An 18,234-nucleotide genomic window follows, 5' to 3' on the forward strand; every position below is an offset into this window, starting at 1 on the left:
AATCGTGTACAGCTTGCAATAATAAATGATATATTGTTTCCTTATTTATTTAAGGAAACTGGGTTGAAAAATTGTCCAGGTTCAATGAATCTGTTTGAACGGATTGCCAGTCTGTTTGAACAGATTCTGACTTTCCTGTTTTGGAAGATTTTCCATTTATTGGCTGTTTGATTTCTGATTTGTTTTCCACGACCTAAAGGGATTCTAAAAAGTATATAATCATCCTTAGGTCGTTGGTTTTTTATCATCTCTCTTGGTGTATTATTTTCCAAATATTTTTCAAGTTTTAGAAAGACTTTTTATTATGTGAAGAACTTGAGTCCAGCAAGTTCTTAGTGGTTTATTACAGTGTACTTCTGTATTGTTTTCTTTGTGTTAATTGTGCAGGTTGAACACACTTGGACATTGGTCATCAAGCTTCGGGAGAAGTCTTGTTCGTGAGTCACTTTTCGGGAGGAAAAGTGCAAGTGCTATGATTTGAAGGGAGTTCAAGATCTTAGCACTTCAGAAATTTGATTAGGAGTTTAGATTACAACAGTTGCGACAAATTCAAGAGGGAGTCTTTATTTGTTTAAGTCAATTTGGTTTTGTAATCGTTTAGATATTCTTCTAATAAATTTCATTCTCTGGGCGTGGCCTCGTGGACTAGTAGCAATCTGCAAAGATTGTTGATACCATGTAAAAATTCGTGTGTTCTTTACTTTATGTTCGTTTTTATCTTCTGGTCACAAACTGTTCAAACATATCTGGTTTCTGTTCAAACAGTCTTTGTATCTGTTTAAACATTTCTGTAACAGTTCAACAATTAATTATTTAATTTGAATAATTAAGTTGGTAATCATAAAAAATGGAATTTCACTTATATATATTCTTTGGTAAATTTTTATATTACAATAATACGACTTATATTAAAACTGAAACTCACATAGGTATGTTTTTTTTTTTTTCAATATCTCTCTTTAGTTACATCACTCTCTCTTTTCAGTAACTTTATTTTTTCTCTGCTATCATATACTTCCAATTTGTTATTTCCCAAACCTGTTCTATGTGCTGAGTTATTGGTTGTACTACATATTTGATTATTATCTTCTTTTATTATTTTTTAATTTGTTTGGGTTGTTTTTCATTAATAAAAAGTGTCACTGGAATGATTTTTTTCTTTATTTATTTTTATATATATTTTCTATAATACTTATTGATAAAAGTTGGATGTGAATCTTTTTAGTCATTCTTGCATTAAAAATGCCAAAAGTTCACATTTTTATCTCTCTCTCTTTTATTTGACCTCCAAAAGTTCATAAATGTTCATGTATATATCATCTCTCATGGACAACTAGTTGATTTCAAAATGAAATCATAACATGAATATGCTTCAAGGAAGCACATGAGCTAATGCGAACAAAACTAATTTCTTATTTTCTGATCTGTTGTTGGACTGTTGTTGTGTTGTTTATGTATGATAGTTGTGTGATTTCTCATTTTATTTTTTGTTGTTGGACTGTTGTTGTTTTGGTGTTACTTATGTTGATCTGAGTTTTATGACTCAATGAGTTTTCTCTAGATCTTTTATGGTTATGTTGATCTTTAGTTGTTTATAAGTTATTTTGTTGATGCTATCATCTTTTGATTTATTTTTGTTATTATTGTTGCATTTGATTTGATTTATTTTGTTATTTTTCATTTTCCTATTGTTTTCATGTTGATCTCATGCTGATGATTCATTTATGTTTTTGTTTTGTTGCTTAAGTCTTGTTTTATGATTTATGTTGAGTTGTTTGATCATTTCTCTAACGTTTTGATAGTGTTGTCTCATATTTCAGTTTCGGCAACATTGTCTCAATATATACTGTTAAAAATAAAATAAAAAAACTATCATTAACCCAAAGTAACATAAACACTCTCTCTCTCTCTCTCCATCTCTTTCTTTCATTCTTTTTTCTTCTTCAAATTTTCACAGCAACTACACCATCACCATTAGAGACCATTATTGACTACTTGATGTTGATTTTGTGTTGATCTTTCGATGTCTACTTGTCTATGCAGGTTGTATGCTAAGATCATTGACAATAACGTCAACACAACATGCCAACAACCCAAAAATAAACAATGTTTTAGATTTTGTTGTTGTTGCTGTCAGATCCAGATCACCGACAGCTATGATGTTTTGACATTGCTACTTTCTCAGATTGAGATCAGGTTGTAGTAGTGATTTTTTTTTTCAGATCGAGATTTGTTGTCGCTGTGGTGTTTCTTTTCAGATCTAGATCGTCTGTAGTTGGAGTGTTATTTCAGAACAAAATGCTATGTAGTTTTGCTGTTGTTTCAGGTCAAGTTTGACTGATTTTTGAAATCAAAATCGTTATGGCTCACCTGAGAGAGGCCTGGTATGTGGTTTTGCTGTTGTTTGAGGTTGAATTTGGATGTTGGTTTAGGTAGAAATCACTGCCGTGTGAGAGAGAGAAAGATCAAGTAGTATTTCTGTAATTTTGAAATTTTGTTCCGTACATATCTAAAATATTTAGTGCTATAATAAAAATGATATTTTTTTATTACTTTTTAGTCATTTCAGAAAAATCTCAATAATTAATTATTTGGTGGCCCGTCTAAAACTAGTATATGTTTTCCGTGTTAATGAGCTTTGATTACCACAATTATTAATGATACATGATGGAGAAAATAATTCCATCCATGTGGTCGGGACGTTATTAAATAATAATATTTTAATTTTGTTTATTTTTTTTGTTTAAATTTTCAAATTCTCTATTTTTATTTAGAATATTATTTTAAAAATAAAAATGAAACGAAAGAGAGAATATTTTAGGCTTTCTGTAAAATTTTAGAATAAAGAGACAACTACTCGTACAAGCCTTTTCCGCTGGGAGAGAGAGAGAGAAACAGAGAGAGAGATGTCGGACGAGGAACACCACTTCGAATCCAAGGCCGACGCCGGAGCGTCCAAGACCTACCCTCAACAAGCTGGTACCATTCGTAAGAATGGCTACATCGTCATCAAGAACAGGCCTTGCAAGGTTTCTCTCCCTCTGTCTTTTCCATTTCTTTCTTTCTTTCTTGTTTTTGAGTTTTTCATGTGAAAATTCATGTGGGGTTTTGTGTTTATGCCTTACCTTTGTTAGGTTTTTCTTTAATTGTACTCTTACTGTGTTTATGGTTAGTTAAGAAATTTCATGAATTCGCTTTGAATTATTTCTGTTTTCCCCAAAATTATGGGTGGTTGAATTATTGAACAGTTGATTCTCGCTAGGTAGCTTTTGAAGCTTAATACAAGAGAGATTAGTTCACTTGTCAGAATTTCTTGATTGATATTTTGAGCCTATTTGGATTTTGGACTTTGGATAATATATAATATGACAGAAAAATATAATAGAAAAGATTTGCCTATTAAGTCCTTTATGTTTAACTTGCAATCTTTTTAGCTATTACTTTTTGAAACTAGGCTCCCCCGAAACTCCAAATATTTGGCGACTAAGAAACTATAGGTGTCAACATAGGTGTCTTGATTGTTAGTTCGAATTCTTTATGCATCTTGAGACCTTCATATATAATTTTTTTCTCTTGTTTTTAGCTATTTTGGGAGAGTTATGGAGCTTGCCTTACCTATGTTTATCTTGATGGCTTATCTACTGTCGAATTGGTTTACTTTAAGATTCAAGATCATGAATTGAAATTCTGTTTATTCCTGGTGCTTTTGAACAGGTTGTTGAAGTTTCGACCTCGAAAACTGGCAAGCATGGACATGCAAAGTGCCACTTTGTGGGAATTGACATCTTCAATGGGAAAAAACTTGAAGATATTGTTCCTTCATCGCACAACTGTGATGTAAGGCCATTTGCTGTGTTTCAAATTTATGACTACTTTCTCTGTTGATTAAGTTTTGGTTCTTGGCTCTCTAATTGTTCATCAAAATTATTTGCAGGTTCCTCATGTTAATCGTACCGACTATCAGCTAATCGATATCTCTGAAGATGGTTTTGTAAGTTCTAGTCATATTTAATACCAAAATACTGATTCAATACAAGAACAGATGATAGTATCCATGTGTTTGAAACCATGTAATTAATTTAAGTTTCATTTCTATGAATATCTGCACGGCAACACTTCTTGTTGTGTCAAGGAATTTGTTCTTGTAATATGCTTGTTGTGTGCTCTAAAGAGTGTACAAGAACTTATCCTAGAGGGGTAGCGGTTTGCTCCTATAAGGTTGAGATTCGAGTCCCTCCTGGGTACCAACGAGGCAATTATTATATTTTCTTATTATAGTTTCTTGATCCCCAAATATTATTAGATTAAGTGAGGAGCCTAGTTTGAAAAAGAGTGTGCAAGAAGTTCGACTTTAACACAGAGAACAAAATCCTAACTAATAGTTTCCTTTCTTTTCGAACAATTAACCAACTGGAGTTTGGTGTTTTGTAGGTGAGTCTTCTGACCGACAATGGAAACACCAAGGATGATCTGCGGCTTCCCACCGATGAAAATCTGCTTAGCCAGGTACCTCACTTATGGAAGTTTTCACTTTCTTTTCTGCCAAATTAAATGTGAAGGGAAATTCTATTGAGTTTAGACCCTTTTTTTTTTCTTTAATAGATTTTAATGGGTTAATGAGTACAGATTAAAATTCTTTAATCGTGTTTATGTTGTGTATAGATTAAAGATGGTTTTGCTGAAGGAAAGGACCTTGTGGTGTCAGTCATGTCTGCAATGGGAGAGGAGCAGATCAATGCCCTTAAGGACATTGGTCCTAAGAACTAAATATGATGATGATGCTTTAGCAGTAGCTATTGCTGATGAAAGAAAAAACAGCCTTATAAATTTTAATTTTCAAAATTTGATTTCAATGTTGCTAACAGAAATTTATATCAACCCTTTATATAATGTGTGTGTGTGCAATAAAACCTTTACTAAAGATGGTATTAAAGCTATGAAATTGGTCTTGTTAGTTACCAAGGGAACTTGGCATTTTTCTGCAACCTATAATACGATCCTGTTTGGTCTGGCTTTGGAAGAGATTCTGAGGTCTTAAAGTTACTTTTAGGGGTGTTTTGGATGAAATATAGAAATAGTATTTTGAATTTAGAAGAGCTTTTAAGAGAAGCAGTGACTCACTAGCTTTTCAGGAAGGATTTCTAAAAAATACGGAAAGCTATTTTATTGTTTTAATGAATCTTTCATAATATCTATATTATCCCTATTTTTTAAAAGAAAAAAATAAATTACATTTATATTTTAAATTGTGCAAATAACAGTTATAGAATACGATTCGTTTTTATTATTACGATTGTGCATCATTTTTTTGTTAATTACGTTTAGATTTTTATTATTTATTTATTAATTAATATTAATTCATATATGTATACAATTCGATTTTTTTTCTTCAAAAGAACGATTGATTTTCAAATGAGTTCAGACACAACATATATTATTATTATTATAAGCATATATTATGGTTAAATTTGATATTTATTTTATAAGAGTTTTTACGCAGTATATACCAAATACTCTGAAAAGCTCTTCCACAAAGAAAAAAACTCTTTCAAAATATAAATCCAAACATGAATTAGAAAGCTCAAACTTTTACTCTCTTCTTCTTATGTCTAAAAGTAAAAGTAAAAGTTATGGCAAACAAGTATACATAAAGCTTCTCTTTTATTTATATGTTGGGTATTGTGATTAATGATTAGTGTCGGATAAACTATATTACAAAATGACATTACAATAATTTATTCTTTAAGTAATGAAATTAAAAGAGCTATGTATTAATTTTTTTTAACAATTTGGACTGGTCTTTTATTTATATATATTCTCTATATATTTAAGTGTGAAAAACTCCTTTTTGATTAATTATATCACAAGTATGAATGTGAATATGTTTACATGATAGTAAATCATAATATGTATATTTATATGTTATGTGTTAATGGGAAAAAAAATACACCCAAGTAGGGCACTTTAAACTAGCTAATTTTGAAAAATATAGAGAAGAATTGTAAAAATGAGCTAAATTTAAACTAAAAATGAGCACTTTAAATGAGCTAAAGTTTAGAGAAGAATTGTAAGAATTGTAAAAATATATTTTAAACTAGCTTTCAATGGGTGAGCTAAATTTGAGTTATTTTTCACATTTTTTACTTTAATGAATAGTATTACTCTACATGTAACTATTCATTGAATTAAAATTATTTTATTATTATTTATTTCATTTTCTTTCTATATTAGTTATATTTTATTTTATTTTGTTTCTTTCTCTTTCCTATTTTAGTATATTAATGAATAAAAAAAATAATATTTAAATGAAGTAGAGAATAAATAGAGAAGGTGATGTATGATGCAATGTAAATGTTTGATGTAAAATATATATAAAAAGTAAGATTTTGGTGATGTATTTGAAAAGGGAAATTTGAACTTTTATGCTTAATGTGGGGTATTAAGTCAAAAATATACTAGGCTCTTTGATCATTTCAAAATAATGCCAAAAGTTTTGACAGTACCCAAAATGCCATTGCCACAATTCCTCTAAACTCTTCTCTTCCCTCTTTTTGTTTCCTCCTCTCTCTCTCTCTCTCTCTTGGTTCACTCTCTCTCACTCACCTCACCTCATAACACCACTAAGAGCACCACGGGTAGAGATTCGAGCACTACCAGTCGAGCACTACCAGTCGAGCTCCTCCCTAAGAGGAAGTCATTTGTAGAAATCAAGACCAAAGTAAATTTCGAGAAATCTTGGAGTAAAAACTTATGGGTAAGCAATTTTTTCTTAAATACTTTGATTAATGATGTTTCCTTTTATACTTTTTGGGCATTTCAAATAGATCTGAACAATATTTGCACATATTTTTTGTTTTTTGTCGATCTGTGTTTTCTGCAATTTTTCTGGGTTTGAGTTGTGCTTGATAGTTGCTCGATGCAGGCTCGATGGCACATCATTTTTTATGGTTACATGCATGCTCGATGGTTATTCGATGCCTGCTCGATGATGGCTCGATGGTCATGTTCATTCTCACGATTCATACATTCTTGATTGTTACTCGATGACTGCTCGAGGTAAGCTCGATGGCAGTGTGATTTTGCATGTTTTCATACATGCTCGATTGTTACTTGATGCCTGCTCGATATAAGCTCGATGGTAGTGTGATTTTGCATATTTTCATGCATGCTCGATGTTTACTCGATGCAGGCTCGATGGTGTGCATTTTCATTTTGTTTTTTGGTGTGCTCGATGGGTATTGTTTCTTGCTTGATGGTTGTCGAGGCATACTCAATGGCATCCTCGACGCATGATTGTTGATTTTTTTTTTCTAGTTTTTCAACTAATTGTATTTGTGTTTTTTTTTATTCCAGGTTCTACTGTTTACTTATTTGTTTCTTACAACAATGTTTGGAAAACCGATGGTAGGAAATGGTATTTTAAGGATATTGAAGGTGAAGTGATTTCAATAGAGAATGATGTCACTTACTTGCAACTACTTGACATACTGCACGAGACATTTCAGGTGGATAGAGAGGTGTATGAATTGAAACTCGAGGCGTCGTACGTATGCGGCGACCAACCATTTGCATCGGTTCAATTGATGAATGATCGTCAAGTTCGTGTATTCTTAGGAATAAGCTTGAAAGAACGGATAGTCTTATGTGTGACTTCAGTTGAGAAGAATGTCATATCAGATCCTTCTCCTAGTGTGAACAAAAAAGACACGACCAATGTCGATCCATCTCTTGCAGGTAGCAGTTACAAGCATCTTAGTGAGGTGCGCACTTTTGTTCTAGTTACTGATTCGATGGCTACTGTTCAGCTTGATATACCACATGGAGGTCCCACAGGTGGGCTTGAGGCATATGAATAAGATCCCTATGTGAATGATGATCCAATTGGTAATTGCTTTGAAGATAATGATGATGATTTCGAGGATGACTTGTATTATAGTGCAGATGTTTCAAATGAAGAGTTAGACATTTCCCAAGCCCAACAAGTAGAAGAACAGTCAGGACTGCCTCTTGCATAAGCACACCTCCCAACTCAAAGACGCCGAACACCTGCCAGAAGCACTAATCGTCCTGCTAGGACAGAAGATAACACTAGGTGGAGGGAGACAATTGTATCAAGAGAAGATCATACCAGATGGAGTGCCCCAATGTTTACAAAAGAAGATATTGAGACATCTGCTAAAACCCATTCCTCACCATCTGGTGCACCAATGAGAGAAATATATGTTGGGAAGATTTTTGAGGACAAGATTGATTTAAAAACCAAAGTCGCTCTATTTACAATGAAGAATAACTTTGAGTATATGGTGAAAAAGTCTGCAACTGATGTGTGGTATATCACATGCAAAGATCTTAACTGTTGTTGAAAAAACTACCAATGTCCCCCCAAGTTTGAGAACATGGTGTACAAGAACGTACACACATGCTCACTAGAAGTGCGACAAAAAAGTCATCGTCAAGCTGCACTGTGGGTCGTTGGGCACCTCATAAAGAACAAATACACAGTTGATGGGACCAGCTACATGGCAAACAACATAAAGGAGGATATGAAGAAAATTTTCGGTATTGATACGAGTTATGAAAATGCATGGAGATGTAGAGAGAAGGCACTTACATATGTTAGGGGGACATATGAAGATTCGTATTGTAAGTTGTCATCCTACTTGCACATGTTGCAGCAAAAGAATCCAGGTACAATTACTGATTTTGTCACTGAAGATGGTCGTTTCCTATATTGCTTCGTTTCCCTTGGATTTTGTAGGAGGGGATTCAGATTTTTTCGTCCTGTGATATGTGTGGATGACACGTTCTTGAAAAACAAGCATGGTGGCCATATGTTATGTGTTGTTGCTTTGGATGCGAATAATCATTTATATACAATTGCATTCAGGTTGGTGGGTAATGAGAACCACAACTCGTGGAAATATTTCATAACGAAGTTGAAGGAAGCCATTGGAGACATTGATGACCTAGCTTTCATGTTAGATAGGCCCGCTAGCATTATTCATGCTCTAGAGGTTGTATTTCCCGATGCTTACCACGACGCATGCTACCATCACATCAATATGAATGTGAAAGCTAGGTTCAAGACTGATCACTCTCACAATGAGATGTGGGCAGCAACCTATGTATGGAAGAAGACCGAATGTCTAAAGCATTTTGAAAATATTAAGCGAATGGATCCTCCCATAACTGTCTATCTGGAGGGAATTGGTTTCGATAAGTAGTCTCATCCTTTCTTTCCCGGGAAACAATACAATATAATGACAAGCAACTACGCTGAAAACTTCAACAACAAGACCAAGGATGCAAGAACCTTTCCAATTACAATTTGTTGGAATTCATTCGGTTCACACTACAGTAACGATGTAGTGTGATAGAGAAGACTACCACCAAATTATCCACCCTGATGGAGGCAAATGTATTGAACAATGCTGACAAAGGAAGGTTCATGAATGTCTATGCCCTTGGCCAATTCGAGTTTCATGTAACTGGTGCAGACGGTGATGTTGAGGTGAATTTGATGACGAAATCATGCTCATGTGGGGTATTCCAGATCATAGGCATACCTTGTCCCCATGCAGCTGCAACAGCTATAGAGCATGGGGTGAACCTTCACTCTTTGTGTTCACCGTTTTACACCATTGAGTCATGGAGGAATTCGTACAACGAAGCCATTTACCTAACTGGGAACGAGGATGATTGGATACTTCCATATTAAATTAAGAATATGGTAGTTGGTGTACCCATAGAGAAACAATAAGTTGGTCGTCCAAAGAAGCCAAAGCTAGGAAGACCAAGGACAAACTGTTGGGGGGGGGGGGGGAAGATATGAAAATGTGTAAGTGCAGTAGATGCGGTGGTCGTGGCCACAACAAGTCCTCATGCAAAGCTCGACTCTGAGTATAATTTTTTCTATATTTTATTTAAACTGGATTGGTCAGGTTATTTTTTCTGTATTTTATTTAAATTGTATTTAGTGTTAGTCAGCTATTCGATGCTTGCTCGATGGCCACCAATGCATGTTCGATGACTGTCCATGTGTATTTCTTGATGCCTAGTAATTTTGTTACTAGCTAAATTAATGAATAAAACTCGATGCACTCGACGCTTGGATTTTTACTGCTAATTGTCATTAGTGATATGCATGATTTGTGTAATGCCCCAAAATCCCTAATGAGGTTTAATGGTTGGATTAGTAGGCCGGGAGGGCCATAAATGATTTATTATACCATTAAATGATTATGTGTATGTTTATGTGAATTATATTATAATATGATGTTAAATGCATGCATGTGGGTCCACATTTCTTGATAGGGGCATTTTGGTAATTTGGCCCGTTGAGGGCGTAATTGTATATCTTCATGCTTGTTGGTGAATTCTTGATAAGGCCACATTATAATGTCGATTTGTTCGAGCCATTTGTCATGAGACGATATTTGAGTGCAAGTTAGGGTTTTGGTCATAACGGGATTAAGTTCAAGGCTTGGGGTGAGTCTCGGGGTAATTTGGTGATTAGAGAGTTGCCGGGAATTAAAGGGTAACAAGATATGAATTATTGGTATTTGAGAATTTTGGGAATAACGAGAATTGGAAGGTGTTAATTATGATTAACGAAATAGGTGGGAAATGACAGTTTTACCCTTGGGAGCCTTTAGAAAACTTTATTTGACCTAGGGGAAAAAATGTCTTTTCACCTTAAGTCATATTTAAGCCATTGAAGGCTGTAGAAGTTGGCCAAATCAGAGCATAAGCACTTCTCTCTCCTGTACATCGTTCCTTCTCTTTTTCTCTTTGGATTTTTGAGCTTCTTTTGAGGATTCAAGCTAGGGAAGTGGACCTTGAGGGCTTAGGGTTGTGTTCCACCATTGAAGAGGGTTCTAAACTGAGCTTGAGGTAAGGTTCTAGCCATTAAAACTCTGGTTCTTGCCCTGTTTTCATTTTTGGTTTCAGCTGGATTTTTTGAGTTGGATAATGGGAATTGATGGGAGTTTTTGGCAAGGGTTGCTTGGGTTATGATGTCTAGGACTTGTGTATATGGTTTTTGGGTTCATTTGGGAGTTTAAATGAGGTTTGGAAGCTTGTTTTTCAGGTTGGAAATGGTGGTGTCGAAGGAGGGAAAAACCAGGGTTGAAAACCCTGGTTGTAGCGCTACAGCGCTATCTAGGGGGGTTTCATTATGCCAATAGTGCTGTGGCGCTAGGGGGGTAGCGCTACAGCACTACCCTACTTTTCCAGATGTCTGTTTTGGGCATTTTTGAGGGTATTTGGCTCGGGGTTTCAATTCCTAAGGCTTGGGATCGAATCTACTCACCGTTTGGGTACAATTCGGGGTCCTGGGAGTGAGGTTTAGGTCAAGACCCTTTTATTGTTGATTTTCATTAATGGAAGTTATAATTGGTTATGATTAGGTAACCGCTAAGGAATCAAAAGGTCGATCGTTCTCAAGGGTCGTTCTTTTTCTATTTTTCGCTCGAACCAGAGATAAGAAAACTGCATCCCATATGTGACATGCATGGTTATTATTGAGGCATGTTGAGTGTTTAAAAGTGGACATTGATTGCATATCAAATGCTTAGAAAATCTTGCTTACTTGTGAATGGCACTGACTTATTAGTCAGAATCGACGATGGTGCCAGTTCTGACTGTGAAGCTATGACTTACTAGTCAAGTTCGACAGTAGTACTGAGCATTGGTCATATGTTATTGACCTATGAGTCAGGAGCGACAGAAGCGTCATGAACGCAGAGCCGAAAAGATTAGATCTAATCGATATCAGCATTGAATGACTCATCATGAGCATTAATGTCGGACCGACCCCAAGTTCGATGAAAACTAAAAGCGCTTGCCTAGTTCCATGACTAGTCACTCAGAGCTAGGGCTAGAAGGCCCAGGTGACTCCATCATCACATTGCTAAGGGTACAGAACCCACACTAGTGACTCCATGGTCACTCAATTGGTTTACATTAGTGACTCGTTCATCAGTCACTCATCTAGTTTAAGCTAGTGACTCGGTCACTCATTTGTAAAGGGTGTGGAACCCACATTAGTGATTTACAACATCAATCACTCATTTGTTTGGGGCTATAAGCTTTGGATGATTATCATGATCATCATTTGATATTATATAAATGCAGTAATGAGTTTTCTTCCTGGGATTTGGCTCATGGGTGCTATAGGGTGCAGGGGGAAAGAAAAGCTCGCACAGCCTTGAGTGGAGAGCTTATGTAGTGATGTGTACATATGCGGTTGCTTGACCACCACGACCAAGGTGTTTCTCAGAGGAACTAGGGGTTAACCCTATATTTTCTGCTTAGGTTGGCGAGTTGTAATTTTTACACTGTAATGACCATTTTGTATTGTAAACAACTTGTAAACGCTTTTATGGGCCCATGTACAACTTTATGTTTTAAATAAAATATATCCTTTCCTTTTGAGTGAGTTTTTCACCTTATCCTATTAATAACACCTAGATGCACGTTTATAACCAAATGACTCGATTAGCGAGTTAAGCACGGTTCAAAACTCACAGTAACTGTCTTGGAGTAACCAGGGCGTTACAATTTGCATGCTCGATGCATGATCAATGGTAGCCAATGCATGGTCGATGGCAGCCAATGAATGCTCAATGCATGTTTGATGCTACTCCATGTTCTGAATGTAAGCTCGATGCATGCTCGATACATAATTTTTTTTTTAATAACTTAAATTTTAAGCAAAGAAATATAACAAGAAGAGAATGTTCAATGCCTAACATTTTGATACCACAAGTTAATTGTCCACTTGTTCTGAAGAACTCCATGTTGGCATCGCAGATCCTGTGAAGTGGTAGCCTACCCAATAAGTGCTCTGTGTGCTTGATGGCGTGCACACCACAATCTCCATTGTGAATGAAACATAAACTGCATTAGTAACAAAATCAACATAAAATTTAAAAAACTTGAATAATAACAAGGTGCAAATCAACCCATCGAAACCAGATCGAACCACCATCGAACCCTATCGAACATACATCGAACCCCCATCAAACTCTATCGAACCCAAATTAAGATAACTAGAACTAGGTAATATGCCTCTACCCATCGAACCAACATCGAACCCTATTGAACCCCTATCGAACCCAATTTGAAGTTTCTAGAACCAAAACATCTGCCTCTACTCATCGAACCAATATCGAACCCCTATCGAACCCAATTTGAAGTTTCTAGAACCAAAACATCTGTCTCTACCCATCGAACCAACATTGAACCCCCTATCGAAGCTACCAGAACCAAAATAACTGCCTCTGCCCATCGAACCAACATTGAACCCTATCGAACCCAAATTTTGGAAATACATACAAGATAAAAGATATTAAAAAAATTACTTACCCCATCATCGATCCAAAACTGTGGTGTCTTCAGCGTCATAAACCAACTCAGACCATGCATCCTATGTAACGACCCAAATTTGCTAATAAGGCTTCAGGGCCTTGATTAGTGTGCCTGAAGGGCATAAATGGGAATTATGTGTGGTTTTAATGATTAAGGTGCATGATTATGATTTAAAGCATGTTATATGACTATTTGAATATTTGAGATGCATGACTATGTGTATTAGTATGCATGTAGGCCCTGATTAGGTTAGAAGAGCATAATCGTAATTTTGGCCATTATGGGCATAACTGCTTTGATATATGTGATAATTGTCGAGACCACATTATTATGTGGATATATCTGTGATCTGTGACTCGAGACGATCTTAGTGAGCAAAGTAGCGAAAAAGTCATGGCAGGGATTTATACCCGGCTCGGGGTGAGCTTAGGGGTATAAATGGGAATTTAGTGAGTATACTAGGGTCTATCTTGATATTGAGGAATATTATTGGTGATTAGTTAGGTATCGGGAGTTAAGCGGGAAATATTAGAGACACTCGAGGAGTTAGCGGGAATTGGGTAAAATGACTAGAATGCCCTTAAGTGGATTAAAGGATTAGAAATAAAGGGGAGGGCATTAAGGTCATTTGGCTTTCTAAATATGAGAATTACTGAGACTTTATGTTAGTGGGAATTGTAGAGAAGTGTAGAAATCTGAAAAAGAAGGAAAAGGAAGGGAAAAGAAAGGGAGAAAACAGAGAGAGTTTTCTAGGTCGGTTTACATTTCCTTCATCAGTTTCTTGAGGATTTCTGGAGCAAAGCTCAGAGGAGAGCTGGGATAGACTAAGCATCAATGATTCTAAGCTAAGTTTGAGGAATTGGCAGAGGTTTGACAAGAATTCATCAACACTTGAGGTAAAATTCTGTAAGTTTCTTCAGCTCTGGTTTTGGTTCCTAGCTAAGTTATCTAAGCTGTGTTGATGGGGAATTTTAGGAAAGTTGGAGCCAAGATTTGAGGAAGAGCAAGCCAAGGAAGTCTAGAGGCAACTTGAGGTTGAAATTCCACCAAAGGTATAAAATCTAAACTCTAACTTTGATGTTCAACTGGTTTCTGCTGACTATTAGTGTCTAGAAGTGGCTATGGTGATGCATGTGCTTGAGTTCTAGGTATTTGGGGTGCTTGGGATGAGTAAATTATGGTCATAAGGTTGTTTTTGAGTTTGGGAAAGATTTGGAGGAGTTTTGGTTGAGGTTGGTTCGAGGAAATCGCAGGAGGGAAAAACTGGTGTTAGCCTGCCTGTGACTAGCGCTACAGCGCTAGCCTTTGGGCGCTGTAGCGCTAGGACAAGCTTGCTGAGGGATTTTGCTTCTGTTTGTAGCACTGTAGCGCCCTCCCATGAGATCTGTAGCGCTACCCTGTCTTCTGAAGAGGATTTTAGGGTTGTTTACAAGGGTTTTTGACCAAGGGTTTGGGGTTTGATTCCACCACCTTGTTTGGTGGAACTAGGACTTCCCGGGGGCTCGGGATTGGCCCCGAGGCTAGGTTTTGGACTTGAGGATTGATGATGACTTTGGCCCATGATTGTGTTTAGGTGGGCGCTAGGGCTCGAGGGGGATCGTACTCAAGGAGTCGAGGGATCAAAGCTAGTGAATTGAAAGGTAAGAAAACTGCACCTAGTTATATGTTTGTGATGGGACTAAGTGCTCCCGATACTTGTATCGTGTCAATGATGGTATTACGCCATGAGACATGTAAAAGCGGCCTAAGAGTGTCGTACATAATATTTGCGCACAGGGCGCGGCTTGGCCACTGGTAGCCGAGGACAACTTAATATTCATTGAGCTCGGTTTAAGTGGGATAACGGAGGGAGCGGCCTGAGAGTGCTAGCCCTAGTTATCATTTGTGCAGTGATATATGATATGAGTTGATATGTTTAGTATGTTGAATACTTGATTATACTGGATGATTATATGGTTGAGATTATGTGATACAGTATGGGATATTGATTTATCTATTGATTGCTTATGCTCTGCTGTTGTGTTTTCTTGTTGGGCCTTGGCTCACGGGTGCTACGTGGTGCAGGTAAAGGCAAGGGAAAGTTGGACCAATCTTGAGGTGGAGAGCTGCGGGGTTGAATGTACATAGCCAGCTATTCGATCGCCATGGTCGAGGAGTGGGTCAGGACAGGGATTGCCTAACTGTTTGTTTTGCCTTAATATGGCTTGATATTGTATATAAACCTTGCGTCTTTTGTAAACGGTCTTTAAATTTAATATTTCTGGGATCCCGTGTAAACAGATGATGTTTCTTAAATGAAAGTGCGACTTTTGAGACCAAAACATTTTAACCCTAGTTCCTCTATAGTTTCAGTAACAAGATTTTAATTAAATGACTTGATTAGCAAGTCTAGCACTTAATAAACACACAGTGTAACGGTCTTGGCTATCCAGAGCGTTACATCCTAGTTTGGACATCCTACTTCATCTTGTTCGGAATATCTCCAAGCAACAACTTGTCGATCATCCTGTACTGTCTAGCAAGTGGCTTATTCAGAGGGTTGAGGACTAATGGCACGTCATCAATCACATCCACACGAGGTTTCTTCCTGGTTGGGTTGGTGTAGTCTTCAAATTTCTTAGGTTTGCGTCCTCCTCTTGGCCAATTCAAACTCTACCCCAGCAACATCCCCAGGTTCTATAATAGCAACACCTGGGGTCTCAGGATCTGCTGTGAGTACTATCGGCGGAGGAGTGACTATGTCATGTACGGCAAAATCATCTGGGAGGTCAAGTGAGTCGGAATCAAAATCATTCTCCATCGTGTCTCTGTGAAGATCTTGTACAAATGTCAAGATCTTATTAACAACATCCATGATGATTGTCTGGTTTTGTAGGACAGTATCCTGATGACTCTCGACTCGCTCCAACCTCCTGTAAATTAGATTGATCAGGACTAGGGTATACCGATGGGGATGGGGCCGAGCGTGTGGGGTCGATGGGGACTGGGGTATCCTCATCATGAGGGCCAGCATCAACAAAAATATTGGCTGCCTTCGCAATCTCAGCAGCTACCTCCGCTACTGTAACGCCCTGGTTACCCCAGAACAGTTACGGTGAACGGTGGACCGGGAATTTGACTCGCTACCCGAGTCCTTTGGTAAAAAACATGCTCTAAGTGTAATTAACAGGTTAAGGTATAAAACCAATAAAAAGGAAATGGATATTTTCATTACAAACTGCTCTGCAGAGCTAATCAAAACATTTACAAGTTGCTTTCAGTACAAAATGGTCATTACTGTTTTAAATTTACAATCCCGCCGACCTAAGCAGCAAAAATAGGGTAAACCCCCTAGTTCCTCTGAGAACTCCTTGGCCGTGGTGGTCAAGCGGCCGCATATGTACACACCACCACCTAAGCTCTCCACTCAAGGCTAGGTGAGCTTTTCTTTTCCTTTACCTGCACCACATAGCACCCATGAGCCAAAGCCCAGCAAGAAAACATAACACTACTCATAAACATTATCAAATGATTATTATTATAATCACACTGAGCATAAAGCTTTCAAACAAATGAGTGAACAACACATGAGGTCCTGATAAACCGTACTGAGTGACTGACAAGCAAGTCACTGTTTCAAGTGGAAGAGTGGCTGCTAAGTAAGCCACTAGCCTTCAGCAGGTTCTGGTAAACCATACTGAGTGACTGACAAGCATGTCACTGTTTCAAGTGGGAGAGTGGCTGCTAGGTAAGCCACTAGCCTCCAAGCGCTTATTTCATTCATCGACCCTCAAGGTCGGTCTGGCATTAATGCTCTTTGAGTCATTCAATGCTGATAGTCGATTAGATCTAATCTTTGTTGGCTTGCGTTAACACGCTAAGGCCGTCCTGACTAATGAGTCAGCTCAATGTGACCAGTGCCCAGTACCACTGCCGAACCTGAATAATAAGTCACAGCTTCGTAATTGATACTAGCACCTTTGCCAAATCTGACTAATGAGTCAGTACCATGCACAAGTGAGAAACATATGCTAAACATTCTATATTCAATCCAAGTCCATATTTACACAACCAGCATGCCTCATGAATATCCATGCATGTCACACTTGGGGTGTAGTTTTCTTACCTCTGGTTCGAGCTAGAATGAATAAAAGAACGACCCCTGAGAACGATCAACCTTTTGGTCTTTTAGCGGTTACCTGGTCATAACCAATTATGGGATTCCATTAATAAAATGAATAATAAAAGGTTCCCAAACCAAAACCTAACCTCTGGGACCTCAAACACTACTCAACTGGGTAGTAGGTTCAACCCAGAGGTCTTAGGCTTGAATCCCCATGCTAAAAACTCCGTTCTTGCCAAAATTGCCCTGTTGGGCTGCGACCCTCCCCAGCTGCGCCGCGGCGCGCCCCCAAACAGAGGCTGCCACCATCCTGACAAGCACCATGGGCCGCGGCTCACCTATGCAAAACAGCCCAGAAATCAGCACGCACCAGCTCGACTTCCCCTGCGTTTTCCCTTGGAACCAGCCCTTCAAACCAATCCAAAACACCAACCTAACACCCAATTTAACCTCTAAACTTCACCTATAACTCACCCCCATCAAAACCAAAGTAAAACATCAACCTAACTCCCTTTAATTCCAACTATCTACCAAATGATTACAGGCTGAAAACTCAAAACTAAAACAGGGATAAACCAGAAAGTTATGGCTGAAACTCACCTCAAATTCAAAATCAAACCCTCTTCAATGGCTGAACCAAGTCTACAACCTTAGCCCCTTGATTTCCTAGCTTGATTCCACACTTTGAGCTCAAAAACTCCAAAGAAGAAAAGAGAAAAATGGATGTACGGGAAAGGAAGTTCTTGCTCTGTTTTTGTTCT

The 18,234-nt window shown here is 37.4% G+C and overlaps 2 protein-coding genes across 7 annotated transcripts; both read left to right on the top strand.

Moving 5' to 3' along the window:
• Window positions 1-2,802: 2,802 nt before the first annotated feature.
• LOC133782946 (eukaryotic translation initiation factor 5A-3) lies at window positions 2,803-4,962 on the top strand. The gene is made up of 5 exons (XM_062222428.1): window positions 2,803-3,029; window positions 3,715-3,837; window positions 3,935-3,991; window positions 4,432-4,506; window positions 4,663-4,962. The coding sequence occupies exons 1-5, from the start codon at window positions 2,907-2,909 to the stop codon at window positions 4,765-4,767; spliced, it is 483 nt and encodes a 160-aa protein (XP_062078412.1). The 5' UTR covers window positions 2,803-2,906; the 3' UTR covers window positions 4,768-4,962.
• A 522-nt stretch (window positions 4,963-5,484) lies between these two features.
• On the top strand, window positions 5,485-10,101 carry LOC133782947 (uncharacterized). Of its 6 annotated transcripts, XM_062222435.1 has the most exons (3): window positions 6,763-7,235; window positions 7,354-7,734; window positions 7,806-7,817. In XM_062222435.1, exons 1-3 carry the CDS (start codon window positions 7,166-7,168, stop codon window positions 7,808-7,810), a joined length of 456 nt encoding a protein of 151 aa, XP_062078419.1. In that variant the 5' UTR covers window positions 6,763-7,165; the 3' UTR covers window positions 7,811-7,817. The 6 variants fall into 4 exon arrangements, with proteins under 6 accessions (XP_062078415.1, XP_062078419.1, XP_062078413.1 ...); XM_062222429.1 differs by having other exon boundaries at window positions 7,354-10,101; XM_062222432.1 differs by having other exon boundaries at window positions 6,763-7,056; window positions 7,354-10,101.
• The last annotated feature ends 8,133 nt before the right edge of the window (window positions 10,102-18,234 follow it).

This window comes from Humulus lupulus, chromosome 6 (genome assembly GCF_963169125.1).
Source record: "Humulus lupulus chromosome 6, drHumLupu1.1, whole genome shotgun sequence".
NCBI classification, from domain to species: Eukaryota; Viridiplantae; Streptophyta; class Magnoliopsida; order Rosales; family Cannabaceae; genus Humulus; species Humulus lupulus.